This window comes from Etheostoma cragini, chromosome 13, assembly GCF_013103735.1.
Source record: "Etheostoma cragini isolate CJK2018 chromosome 13, CSU_Ecrag_1.0, whole genome shotgun sequence".
NCBI classification, from domain to species: Eukaryota; Metazoa; Chordata; class Actinopteri; order Perciformes; family Percidae; genus Etheostoma; species Etheostoma cragini.
The window spans coordinates 1,804,427-1,818,030 of record NC_048419.1 but is presented as its reverse complement, the minus strand read 5'-3'; the positions used below and the strand labels follow the sequence as shown (position 1 = coordinate 1,818,030).

At 40.3% G+C, this 13,604-nt stretch overlaps 2 protein-coding genes across 3 annotated transcripts in view; one reads left to right on the top strand and one right to left on the bottom strand.

Moving 5' to 3' along the window:
* Window positions 1-2,601, bottom strand: part of LOC117955963 (flotillin-2a) — a 14,686-nt gene extending 12,085 nt beyond the window's left edge. For both annotated transcript variants that reach the window (XM_034890773.1, XM_034890772.1), the window contains exon 1: window positions 2,370-2,601. In XM_034890773.1, coding sequence (XP_034746664.1) covers window positions 2,370-2,418 — 49 coding nt within the window. In that variant the 5' untranslated portion in view covers window positions 2,419-2,601. The remainder of the gene's footprint in view (window positions 1-2,369) is intronic.
* A 4,319-nt stretch (window positions 2,602-6,920) lies between these two features.
* si:ch211-283g2.1 (sodium- and chloride-dependent GABA transporter ine) lies at window positions 6,921-13,592 on the top strand. The gene is made up of 13 exons (XM_034890767.1): window positions 6,921-7,135; window positions 7,574-7,708; window positions 7,784-7,988; window positions 9,843-9,975; window positions 10,057-10,191; window positions 10,342-10,445; window positions 10,553-10,677; window positions 11,499-11,611; window positions 11,708-11,848; window positions 11,952-12,051; window positions 12,237-12,337; window positions 12,448-12,615; window positions 12,714-13,592. Exons 1-13 carry the CDS (start codon window positions 7,015-7,017, stop codon window positions 12,864-12,866), a joined length of 1,734 nt encoding a protein of 577 aa, XP_034746658.1. The 5' UTR covers window positions 6,921-7,014; the 3' UTR covers window positions 12,867-13,592.
* The last annotated feature ends 12 nt before the right edge of the window (window positions 13,593-13,604 follow it).

Sequence of the window (13,604 nt, the reverse complement as noted above, 5' to 3'; positions counted from 1 at the left end):
GTATTAGGGGACCACTAAGGTCTATATAAAAGAGACTTTAGATACAGTATTAGGGGACCACTAAGGTCTATATAAAAGTATCCAAAAAGCACCATATCATGGGACCTTTAATAGACTTTAGTCTTTTCCCTGAGATGAGAGTCACCAGTGAGGGTTAGCAGGGTATGTGGGGTCTTGGAGGATTTTCAGTCCCTTTTGCTGGATTCTGGATGCGGTTTACATACATGGCAGACATGGCAGAGAGTTCACAGTTGATGGTTCTTGAGGCAGTGAGTGCAATTTTGTACAGTTGCTTTGTCTGCGAAGTTTCCAAACCACAGCTATAGAAAAAGACAGCACACTCTATGTAGCGGCTCTGTAAAATCATATTTTCATACTGGGGCCAGTGGTTATGTGCCACTTTTTAGAGAACATGTTGTTGATTTTAAGTACTTGAGTTCTAAAACATGCAAAATCAGCTGGTGCTTCTTAGTGTTGCAAAATAGAGAGGAGGCATGAGGACGCTGTATCTTCTACAGACCTGTTGGTCCTGTATGCAAACTAATGTGTGCACGCACACTAAGAACTTGAATTCATACACCTGAAGGAAGGAATTTATAATAAAACTCAGGCCTATACGTAGTTAACCGTGGCAGCAGATCTGGCTTTAAACCCAAAGTAGCGTAGGAGGCATTGAGAAAGATCTATAAGACAGTGCTTTCTTAGGAAGAGAATTATGTGTTGTTCAGAAAGTCATAAAACCAGCACTACTCCGTCTTCCAACCACAGCCCCCACGATGTTTGCTCCTGAAACACATGCACTTCCTCTCCGCTATCTGGTGCCATTTTTAATCTTTTAATTTGATGTCACGTGTCATCATCCTTTCAACACAGCACTGCAGAATGTATAGTAACAATAGTTTGTTAGGGAATGTGAGACATTTCCAGATGCAAGATAGGTAGGGTTACACATATATGGTGATTTAAGGAAGGAATGTGAGCATGACAGGCGTTTACTATTTAAAACCCATCGCCAACTGAAGCGCTAACAGGCGGAGGACCTATAGTAATGCTTGGCGCTCCACACCATAACCCCAGTGGTTCCAGCCTACCAGCATATCTGAGATTCCTGATCCCTCCACCGTGGAGGGGGTTGGGGCTCCATGTGAATGAATGAGGAGCAAGACAAGCTAAAAACAATTCTTAATTAAAGCCTTTACTTTTAACATGCAGATAAGGAGGTGTGTCAGGTTTTGCCTTTGGCCCAAAAAGGCACGTGCTTTTGCACACTTCTAAAAACATTTTTTTACTTGGTCTTGGAATCAGGATGTGCAACTCGTGCCCAGTCACCACCGTTTGTTCTTCTACGTGGTGTCTGACACACCAAACTTTCACAATGGAAAATCCCAAAGCTGTTTCTGGTTTTGTTTATCCCAAGTGACAGGAAAGCTGGCCGGGCGGATTCTGTTACAGAAGCCTGGTGGAAATACCGTAGGCACTACACTGCTAAACCACATTTAAATTTGGCACAATTTTCACAAAGAGGCAAAAGGTCAGTAATTCCTAAAAGTCTGAGGTCCAGCCAGGACCCACATGAGATCCATTGAGAATGCAGTGACATTACAATTAGTTTTGATTTGACTATATTTTCAGAATCACAACATAGAAAATAGAATGAGTAGTTGTGATTTGACTCTCAGATGTTAATTTAGCATCCAAGGAAATCCAATGCCAGTCTGTGGGACCACATTTTTGACACTAAGGGGGTCCCTGGCCTCTGAGTTTTTATGGGGGGCTGAGATTGAAAAAAGCCTTGTGTGTCCTCTTTTAAGCATTAGAAACATCAGCTGATGGTGAATGCTCTTTCCCTGTGATTTAACTATTTTTTGCTCTATTTCTTCTGCGTCAGAGCCACCATATCCTACCAAGACCACCACAGTTCGAGTAAAATATACATAATATATCCAATCCAAGATTATGCAGAGAAAACAGGTGGATGTATTATGACACGAAAACATATTTCTGAGGAGAAACGCATACACGGTAGTACGATATGGGGAATATCACGACGGATTTTCCCAGATCCTTATCCACTTTCAATTGAAGAGGAAATGCTTTTTTTCCCCTTTCTGGGATGGTGTGTGGACCTAACGGCCGCCGACGTACAGTACATCAAATGGTGAACGTATTTTGGCTCGCAGTATTGTTAGTTTGTGACACAACGTTACAGTCGCCATATTGGTTGATAACAGGTTCATATAGTATATTCAATGTTTTACAGGGTTACGCTTTAGGCAACGAGCCAGGAAGGAGCCCAAGGAGCTAACTTAGCGTTAGTAACGTTAACTACGCATCGTCCAAAAAAAAAAGCGCCAGCTAGCTTAACGTACCTGAAACCACAAGGGCCTCGTTCGGTCCAACGGTGTGGCAGTTCCCCATTTTATCGACAGAAAAACACGTATTCAAACCAACTCGACGCTTCCAACACCAATTTCACTTTCAAACACACTGTTGTTTTTTTTCCACCTCAATTATCGATGATTCCAGCTAGTCCGAACTCGATAGTCGACCAACGAGGAGCGCTTCCGCTTCTGACTTTCAAAATAGAAGTCACGTTAAGGAACACTTGTGTTAAATGCGCGTTGTGGTTTTATTTTGAAGGTCACACTGCCATACTTCTTTACTCATTTTGCTGGCACTTTACATGATTAGATACCCCTCCCTCAATTCTGCCCCTCCCCCACCGTCGAGTGTAGGATAACATATAATAATATAGGCGTGGTTGTTTAAATGTACAGTCCTCTCAGGAAAACTAACCTAAACAAGAATCTAGCTATGTAGTGTGTGTGTGTGTGTGTGTGTGTGTGTGTGTGAATGTGAGTGGTAGGCTACTCAGCCATGTCATATATAGTGTTATGTCAAATATTGTTGTGATAGCTTGTGTTGTCCTTGACATTTTTGTCCCTTTTCTGAGTTTTTTTTAGTTTTCACTACCACCCCCTTAGTAGTTTTACTACTTTTTGGAATTCATGGTCAATAACCCTAATTTATGTAAAATTATACCGAATATTTGAGTTAAAAAAAGCAGAAATTATGAATTATTTTGACTAATAGTTAAGATCAGAGGAATGAAAGTGATTAATTCTATTTGCAAAGAGCGTTCCAATCCAATCCATTTTTGTGGTAATTTGGTTAAAAAGAAACCCATATATCATATTTCAGACATTTTTAAAGGGGTCAGATTTGACCCGAGGACAACAGGAGGGCTACTTTAGAGTTGTGCTATGATGTGTGCACATAAAATTCCCAGTGTCACCTATCATAGTATTATAATTTCTCTATCAATCTATTTTATTCTAAAGTCCTCATGACAAGCAGTTTAAGATTATCGGTGTGTATTTTAACAAGTGATAATAATAATACTAATTCATTACATTTTATATGTATATACTACTCTCTAGTACCACCACTGTGTAGCATCCACCTGGGTGATGAAAGCCACTCATTACTAGGGCTGAGTAAAAGCAAGGATATTCCAAGTAATATTTATTTATACTTCATATTTGTACTTTCCTTTTCAAGTGAATGCATTCACTCTGCACACTTACAATCTTTGACCTTCATTACCAAACTATTTGATAGGCAATACTGCAGGTAAAAAGTGGCCCAACCTGTTACTTTCTACCAGACTTTGTCAACACTATAATCAGAAAAGATCGTGACTACTTTCCAAAATTCCAAAACTTCAGAGAATGACACTAATTGAATGTTAGCAGTTGCCTCTATGCATGATTAAACTCCTGGGTGGGGTGAAATCCACAGAAATCTACAGAAATCACAAACCTGGTCCAGAGTCAGAGTACAGGACTGGCTGTTATAGTTATCTTTATAGTTCCCTTTATAGTTCTCTTTTTTAGTTCTCTAAGCTTCACTGAGTTTATGGTGGCCTTTGTTGGTGCAAATCGTTTTATCAGCTCTTCCACATCTGTGCCCTTGTGATGTTGTCATATTTCCATGTGGCTGACAGATGGAGTCAGTGTGATTGCTTCTGCTGCATTAAATTACAAGGATTGCAGCACAAGGGCAGGGATAGACTGGGGCTAGACCTGGTCCACAGCCCATCCTGGCCCTCTACAACTAGCATGTAAATATCCCACACCGCCACCAACACCTAGACGCTGCATTCACAAACAGTCCTGAGAGGGAGTAGCATCAAATCCAGCTGTTCTCCGCGGTGCTGCATGTGTGTCCGGCACCGTATCCTGAAAACCTAAGTGCACTTAAAGAAGGACTGGGCGATATGAAGAAAATCAAATATCACGATAATTTAGACCAAACACCTCGACATCGATACCGCAACGACATTGTAGTGTTGACTATTGGTGCTTTCACAATATGTTTACATAATGAGATTTTTTATATTTTTTTATATTTTGAAATAATCATCAGTAATGTGGATATAATGACTAAGTGGGTAAAGGCCAAAAGTAGAACAGTCCGCTAAGTTCAGAAAATGACGAAATATTACAGTAATGCAGCCTTCATAACCAGGGAAAGAGAACACTTACAGTATGTCATATTACGATGTAATGATATCCAAAATCTAAGACGATATCTAGTGTCATATCACTATATTCTCGATATATCGCCCAGCTCTAACTTAAGCTATAGTGCGTAGTTTCTGCCGCCCCCATGAGGAACTTCAAGTAGTGACAACAAGACTGTGACCCTGCAACAGATTCTCTACTGTACAACAAATGCTTTTTTCTTTTTACTTTACCTTGTATTGTACATATGTTCAAATTAATCTTCTCCATTAAACCCAATTCATCTCTACTGCTGCTGATATCCTACTGTCTACTACAGAGAGGAACCATTGAACCATTAGCAATATTATACAATTGTCCTTATATGATACAGATCTACATTTATGATCTATCATTCATTTGACTTTCTTATTTTTACATAGACTGTAAAAATAATGAATGTAGCAACAGCCAGCAACACAAAGAGACTGAACAAACTGATCAGGGAGGCCGGCTCCGTGATCGGCTGCAAACAGGACAGGACACGTTTGAAGCTGTGGTGGAGAGGAGGTCTCTGAACAATCTGTTATCTATCATGGGGAACCCTGACCCCCCTCGGTCCAACAGGGGAGCAGCTTCTCCAAGAGGCTCCGACAGCTTCGATGTCACACGGACCGCTACAGGAAATCATTCCTACCACGGGCAATAAAACTCTACAACACGTCACTACTGGGTGCTGATAAGACCCTGACACTCCACAAGTTCCATTAGGTTCCATTAGTGCAGCAAGACTGCACTAATGCAACCTCCACAATTGGTTCATTTACATTTTAGCATGCTATTTAAGCAGTTGCACATGTTGTTTTCCCATCCTGTATGCCTTCAAATATTTGTTCTTATATTTGTATTCCTAATATTATGTCATGTACTGTATATTGTATATATGTATATTGTATCCTAGTATTTCATTCATGTTTATATTCTTGGCTGTGGGACTGATGTATGTTTGCTGCTGTAACACTGTAATTTCCCACTTTTTGGGATCAATAAATATCTATCTATCTATCTATCTATCTATCTATCTATCCATCTATCTATTTATTTATCTATCTGTGACGTCACCCATTGGTTTGTGGACTGCCTTTTTAAAGCCTTGACTACAAACTGTACTGTTTTGAAGCTAGGAGTTAGCATTTTGACTGTTGCCACTGGAGCCTGAAGTGTCCATGTTTGGACAAGAGGGCGGAGCTGGGGAAGACAGGTTCCTCGTTTTAGAGAAACATTAACATTACTTAGCCAATGAACCATTTTGATCTCTAATGAGTGATATGGGACAATAAAGGAAATGAATAAATATCCAGCTGGGACATGAGCCTAATCACAAAGACAAGTGTAAGCAAAGAAGGCTGGATGATAAAAAGCTCTTTGGAACGCTGCTGCACGGTTGTGCTTGTTGTCTATCTTCATGGTTACATATCTAAAAAACACTAACCATATCTCTGTTTGTTACACGGCAATGACACCACCGGAAATCTGTGTTCCACGTGTTGCTAACACTCATTTCATGTGTGGCACAATATACGTGTAACACACTAAAACATACTAGTAGACATATGAGCTGTCTCTGTCTCCTTTTGTCTTCCTTGGGGAGCCCAAGGTTTACATTGATGTGAAGATATTATTGTAACAGAGGCAGAGCTTATTAAATCCATGAAATGTTAAATTCAAATAATATATATACACAAACCAAATATTAAATTATATACACAATATTATATATATATATATATATATATATATATATATATATATATATATATATGATAAATGATGATTAAAGTGATTTAATTTCTGTCTCTTTTCCACTTTAACTCTTGTGTTGTCTTCCCGCAAAATTGAAAATCAACACTTTTGTTGGTGCTTTTTTTTAAAATGTTTTTAACTTTTTCTTACGTTTTTTCAATGTTTGTCACTTTCACTACAGTTATTTTTGGATTTTATGGTCAACATAGAAGGAAATTATACCTAATGTTTGAGTTAGAAAAGCAGAAACTAGGAATAATTTATGTTGATGGATAATCACAGACTGGAATATGTCAACTTTTACTCAATACTATTTCAAAACCCAAACTCAATTTTTTTTTTTCAAATGCTATAAAATTGATAAGACGCCCCAAAATTACCCATCATTGGGTAATTACAAAGAACGTTGATATAGGTAAATGGGTCAATTTGACCCAAGGACAACATTAGGGCAAAAAAACAACAACTTTAACCTTTGTGCACTTGTTATTCAAAATCACAAATCTAATGAGTTTATGACACCAACTCCTAACACAAGATTTCCCCCCAGCCTCGGAGCTGCTGCAAGCCGGAGTGCTTCTGCTAAGCTAATCATTAAGCATCATAAAAAACAAAGGTTATATCACCCACAGTCCCTTAAATTCCAGCCAAGCTTTCCGAGGTGTTCGGGCCCAGGCGAGCGACAGCAGTGGCACAGGGAGCAGACATGGAGCCAGACAGGCCGACGTGGAGCAGGCAGATAGAGTTCACCCTGGCTGGCATCGGCTGTGCTGTGGGTCTGGGCAACGTATGGAGGTTCCCTTATCTCTGCTACAGGAGCGGAGGAGGTGAGGCACCGAGCTTACACATCATCCTCAAACAGAATTATAAAACTAGACTGCCCTCTGTACTTACACACACATAGGTAGAGAATCTGGGTCCAAAGCCCAACAAATGGTGCTATAGTGAGCTCTAATGTTCACACACTTTTTCCCTATGGTGATGCTGATTGTGTTGAACATTTTTCAAATTGTTCTAATATTACCAAAGTGTGCATTTCATGAAGAAAATATGTGTTACTAGCCCATAATGTTCTGCAAAACCCTGCATGGAAATTGGTTTACAATATAAAAAAGGTATTTTCTGACATTATAAATGACCTACTCAAGACATAAAGAGTGAAATGCAACAACAGGATGATGAGGATACCACAAAACTGGGCCAGTGGAAACCTCCTTTGCCAGCAAAATGTCCGTGACAGTTGACTTGTCATAACTTCCTGTCAGGTGCCTTTCTGGTGCCGTATCTGCTCATGCTGGTGGTGTTGGGGATCCCTCTGCTCTACATGGAGCTGATTGTGGGGCAGTACACGAGACGAGGGCCTGTCCATGCTCTGGCTACTGTCTGCCCACTGTTAAAAGGTACATCGTGGCATGAAATATCCTACCCTAGTCCCTGAAAGGTGTTCAAACTGATTTTTTTTTGTCTGTCTTTAGGAGTGGGCATGGCAACAGTGGCTATCTCCTTCATCATGTGCACCTACTACAATGTTGTCATCACGTGGGCCCTCTATTACCTCTTCAGCTCCTTCCAGGCACCGCTCCCCTGGCAGAACTGCAACAACACGTGGAACACCCCCAACTGTACCAATCACGCCACCAACAGCAGCTACTCCTCCACAGCCAGCCAGGAGTTCTTCCAGTATGTTGCACTGTGTGGGAGAAACCAGCGCTAGTTCTCAGATGTGTAAAACCAGACCAGATGAGTAGAATCAGAATCCGCTTTAATGGTCAAATAAGTGTGAACAGGAACAGGGAATATGACTCTTTTGAAGGGCAAGCTGTTCAGTTAATCTGGTTGATTAGAAATCCTCCCAGGAGTGTGTGGGTGTGTTCAGACCCATTGATTGACATCTTTCTGTTAGCTTTGTTGCACCATTAGGGCAAATGACACCTTTGTCATTTTTATTGGTGGACAAAGATTTATGACCTCACGAATTCCCATCTAAACTCGGCCCACCTTGAAAACATCCGTGTAGGAATTCAGAGGCTTTAATGTAACAGGTTACTTTTGTATCTCAAGGTTAGGTACACAGTGTGTATTTGACAGATATTTACACTTTTAAATGATGTGTTTAGCACTATTAAATATATAATTTACTTGAAAGGTGAATGCTTGGTGTTTCAGGGTTGTTGCACAGGGATGGATCCTGACACAGTGGGCTAGATTTAAGTGTTCATTGTGTAATGATTATTTCATAGCAGTGTTACCAAATTCCTGCACCGTGACAACAGGCTGTGCTTCTCACAGACGTCTAACTCCGGTGATTGTGAAGTGATTGTTTTAGGGCACAACATTCGATCAATCAAAGTCCTATGAGGGACATCAGTCCAACAACAGATTACGTATCTTTAGGAAGTGTGGGGAAAGTTAAGTCATTGAACTGTATCTCTAGTCTAATGTAAAATGTTTCCATCTATAAATATGCATAGCTTTCTTCTGCAGCAGTTTCAAACATATTCTGGGTCTTTGGGTTTTAAGGTGGAGGAAGTGTTGGGATTAGCTTTCAATATGCAGCTATGTTTTGCTTAAGATTTCAAAATGAAGCTACATTATTCATTGTGGATCTCTTTCTGTTTAGACAGTGGAGTGAAACATCACATTTGGATTTACTCATTAACTTGTTCAGTTAGTGAAGACATGTGGGAATGCATTGGAAGTTCTGGTTAAACATTGGTTGGGAGGATGTGCCAGAGAAGCAACTTATTTTACTGAATTGTAGTGAATGCAACTGCACAGTGATTGCTTTGGAAATGATTAATTTATCAAAAGGAAAGCTTGTTTGGTCGGCAGTTACAGGGCGACTATTGATAGAAAAACACATAATGTTCCTAGTCACACTCGATTTAAAGTCTACAAAGTCTTGGATTGTGGACAAAACCGTGGGAACAGACATTTTTTTTGGTGCTGGTAAGCATCAGCTTTAACCAGTGACCTGTCACATCTTAACTGTGATTTTATGATATCACATGCAGTGTTATGAGATGTAAATGAGATGTAACAAACACAACCTTTTTATCTAAATATGTGAACATGAACAGTATAGTACTGGTAGTCCTCTTTGCAGTGTAAACCCCAACCAGTTTTGTATGAAACACTTCCACCACTAAAATAGCATATATAAATTGAAATAGGGATTTTCCACTTTAGGTCACAAGAAGTTCATATACAGTGCGAAATAATGTGAAATATAAACTGGAACAGTAGAAAAATACTTACAGGGCGCAAAGATAGTATTTGGTTAATAAAAATGGTCACTGATCAGTGATGGTCACATGATGATGACAGAACGACCAGAAACATTAAAATCACCAAAATGGACCCCTGAGGGACACCATGTAAGTGCTTTCCTGCCAATTGTCCACCTAATTGCAAACTGAGGAACCGTTTGTTTTTTAATGGCTATAGTGTGTTCAGTTTAAAAGGAATGATCAGAATCAATGTAGAATGTAATCGTCATATAGTATTAATTACTACTTTTTCTCTTCTTTGAAGATATAAGATGCTGGAGCAGACTAGTGGAGTAGATGAAACAGGAGTGGTCCGGTGGGAGCTTTTACTCCTTCTCTTTCTGGCTTGGATCCTCATTTACTTTTGCATTTTTAAGGGGGTGAAATCAACAGGCAAGGTGTGTGAAAAGAGAGGGAAATTGAGACAGAGACAACGAGGCCGACAGTGGCTAACAACCATTGTTTGACTCTGTTTGCAGGTGGTGTACTTTACGGCTCTATTCCCGTATGTTATCCTGATTGCACTGCTGATCAATAATGCGCAGCTTCCTGGAGCATTAGATGGAATAACCTTCTTCATTGTGCCGGAATGGGGCAAGCTGCTCTCAGTGGAGGTAAGAAGGAAGGAACAGAGGAGACGAGGAACTGGAAACAGCTTCTGTCTGACATATGAGAGCAGTTAAGCAGAATTATACTACTATTTGAATGGGAAGGGGTATTGAAACTTGGTACTGGTTTTGGGTGATTGTCCCTCTGTTTTGCAGGTGTGGGTGAATGCAGCAGCTCAGATCTTTAACTCCATCGGGATTGGTTTCGGCTCCCTCATGGCCATGTCCAGCTACAACTCCTTTAACAACAACGTTTTGAAGTAATATGCCAAAATCCTCATCCACTCAGTTTCCCCCCTTTCCGTATTGTTAAGGATCACTGGGAAGTAAGAAAGTGATGTTGAAATACATCTTCTTTCCCCGGCAGGGACACCCTGACTATAGCCATCCTCAATTCCCTCACCAGCATCCTGGCAGGCTTTGTCATTTTCTCTGCTTTTGGATACATGTCTTACCTGCAGGGCGTCCCTGTCACAGATCTGGCCGTGGATGGTAAGAAAACAACGTGAGATTAGTTTGATTTCATTTTGGTTTTGTTTTCTTTTTGGCTTGTAGCAGGGCTGTAGTCAAGACCACCTTAGTCGAGTCCAAGACGAGTCCAAGACCAGGACTAGTCAATTCCAAGTCAAGACCGAGTCTAAAAAAAAATCCAGTCCCATTCAAGACAGAATCCAGCACGTAAAAAAAGGTCTTATGCATGACAGTATCAAGACAATCATTTTGGGTTTCACTTTCCCTCCAATATTATTATCAACATAATAAAGACACCTGCAAGACCTGTGGCCGAGACCAAGACAAGTCCAAGTCCATAGAAAACGGTCTTGAGTCCGGACTTGAGTCCAAGACCAGACTTGAGTACTACAGCCCTGGCCTGTAGCCTTTTTCTCCAATAATACTGTGAGTATGACTGGATAATTACTCATATAAATGATTTTAATAAAACATATTTTGCCTTTATGAGGGTTTGTAGGGTTGTAAACAGTGTCCTTATATAGTATACTTATATATTTATACACACCATTAGCATGCTTATTCAAATGCATGTCTAGCAATGAACTTCCCACTCATTTTATTAACATAGATAACATAGATAACAAAGATACGTTTTGATTTAAAACGTTTATATGGTTGCAGTCAAGTCTCTCTAAGTCATGCTAAAGATGTTGATACATACTCCGTATGTTGCTCTGAGAGCAATATAATTCATTAGAATTTTCATATTTGGATGTCACTTTTACTACTTTGAAGGGTCCTTACATGTTTTTTCCATCAGCAGTGCTATACACTGACATGTTGTGTGCTTGTGTATCCAGGTCCAGGACTTGTTTTTGTTCTTTACCCACAAGCCTTTGCCAACATGCCGGTGGCCCAGCTCTGGGCTGTGATGTTCTTCTTCATGCTGCTTTGCCTTGGACTGGACAGTGAGGTAGTTAATGGGGAATTACAACTTCAGTGATGATTGCTGCAATCCTACAGACCTAAAGTGACTCAGGATTTGTTTCCTTTTTTTTTTTTTTGCCAGTTTGCAATGGTTGAAGTGATGGTGACCAGTCTCATGGATGAGTTCTATCAACATCTGATTAAAATTTTCAAGCGGAAGGAGCTGTTTGTTCTTGCAGTTTGTTTTGCAGCTTGCCTTCTAGGAATTCCTTGCATCCTGCAGGTACAGATAGTAATGTACTGGAGGCACTATAGACAAGTATAACCAGATAGTAAACTCACTAGTCTCACTTACCTGCCATTTTAAAGAGTGTGTCTCTTTTCAGGTGGGTATCTATGTGTTCCAGCTCATGGACCATTACACTGCCATAGTGTCCATCATGTTTCTGGCAGTCTTTGAGGTTATAGCCATCTGTTGGTGTTATGGTGAGCAAATGTGTTCAGTTGTCTCTTTTTTCAGAGGCCAGGTAATGTAATTTACCCCTAAAGCAGACACATCTTAACACCTTTAAGGCTATATATAACTTTCACTCTTATTGCCAAATGCTGTAAAATTCTGTCAACATGCAAATGAAATAAGCGTGGCTGTTTACTGAAGTTTCCATGCACAGGTGTAAATCGACTTTCAGACAACCTAGAGGAGATGACCGGAAAAAGAGCAAACATCTTCTTCAGAGTGTGTTGGCTAGTAGTTGCTCCGGTGCTGATCACTGTAAGACAACAGGCGTTTGTCATCAACTTGATTTACAAATCATATTTTCCCCCTTAAAGCCCAACTGGGTTCCATGTTCTAGTGACGTTACATGTTTCTTCTTGCGGCAGGTCATCCTGATTTTCTCCATCATCCAGTTCAAACCAGCCCGCTATGGGGACTATGTCTTCCCTCCATGGGCTCAGGGGGTCGGCTGGGTCATTGCCATGGGCTCCATCATATGGATTCCTTTGGGTGCCGTTCACACATTATGGGTGCTACCTGGCTCATTCATGCAGGTGACACACATTAACCATTTTCTTTTTTTCATCCCAACCAAGATATTGCAGGTAGCAAATGTTGCTACGTCATGTTCATGTGTCGATTTCTCCTTCAGAAACTGAAGCTGTCGGTCACACCACGCACCCCGGATGGAATGTCAAAGATGCCGTATTACGAGAGGGGGGGAGCAGACGCATACCCCGGCATAGCTGTCATCAGCTCCAAACTCCATCTACCCGAAAAACCTCCTATTCAGACAAACCTGTGATATCACCAAGAGTGGCAGCTCAAGTTATTCACAAATTACATTTGTTTTAAATCTTCAACAAACTTCTGGCAAGTCGAACAGAAGTATACTACAAAAATTATCGCATGATTGTGAAAGTGTCTCTGCATATCTGCCATGCAGATCAATTTAAAAGGCCATTTTTGTGAGCCTACTAATTCAATTTTGTCAAATTCTTACAGTTATGTGGAATTTTAATGTGACAAGATGTTGTGGAAAGACAGCGTTTGGAATCTGTTATGGTTGTGTACATCTGAAATATCCAGACCAACACTTCCTCTGTTGTGCCAGAAACAACAAAGGAGTGGCACTCAGGACGTCACACACATTTCCTGCCCCTAATTTGTGGATTTTACTTTGCTAAGGGTGCCATCTTTTGGCCATGTCTGTTGATGCAACTATAAGTGTTGAGAAATCTCCGGTCAGGTACTGTACTCCGATTATTACATACATCTAAGCCAATAAAATGACAAAGTAATGCCACAATTGAACATTTACAGTTCATACAGCTGAACTTTTGTGCTGAACAACTTCCCTTTGAAGTATAAACCACTGTGGACTAATTCATTGTGGTTAGCTCATTTATTAGGTCAAATGGAACAAGGCCCTGCTGATAAAAATGATATATGCTGGTGGTAAACTGAGGAGTACATGGGTCATCCCATTCTATGTCATGTAATGTGTAATAAAAACCTGTCACAAAGTCCACAGCTCGTATCT

Coding starts and splice junctions, on each gene's coding strand:
- si:ch211-283g2.1 (XM_034890767.1), top strand. CDS start 7,015: ATGGAGCCAGACAGGCCGACGTGGAGCAGGCAGATAGAGTTCACCCTG. Junction 10,678..11,498: donor CACAGATCTGGCCGTGGATG/GTAAGAAAACAA, acceptor TTGTGTATCCAG/GTCCAGGACTTGTTTTTGTT. Junction 11,612..11,707: donor GCCTTGGACTGGACAGTGAG/GTAGTTAATGGG, acceptor TTTTTTTGCCAG/TTTGCAATGGTTGAAGTGAT.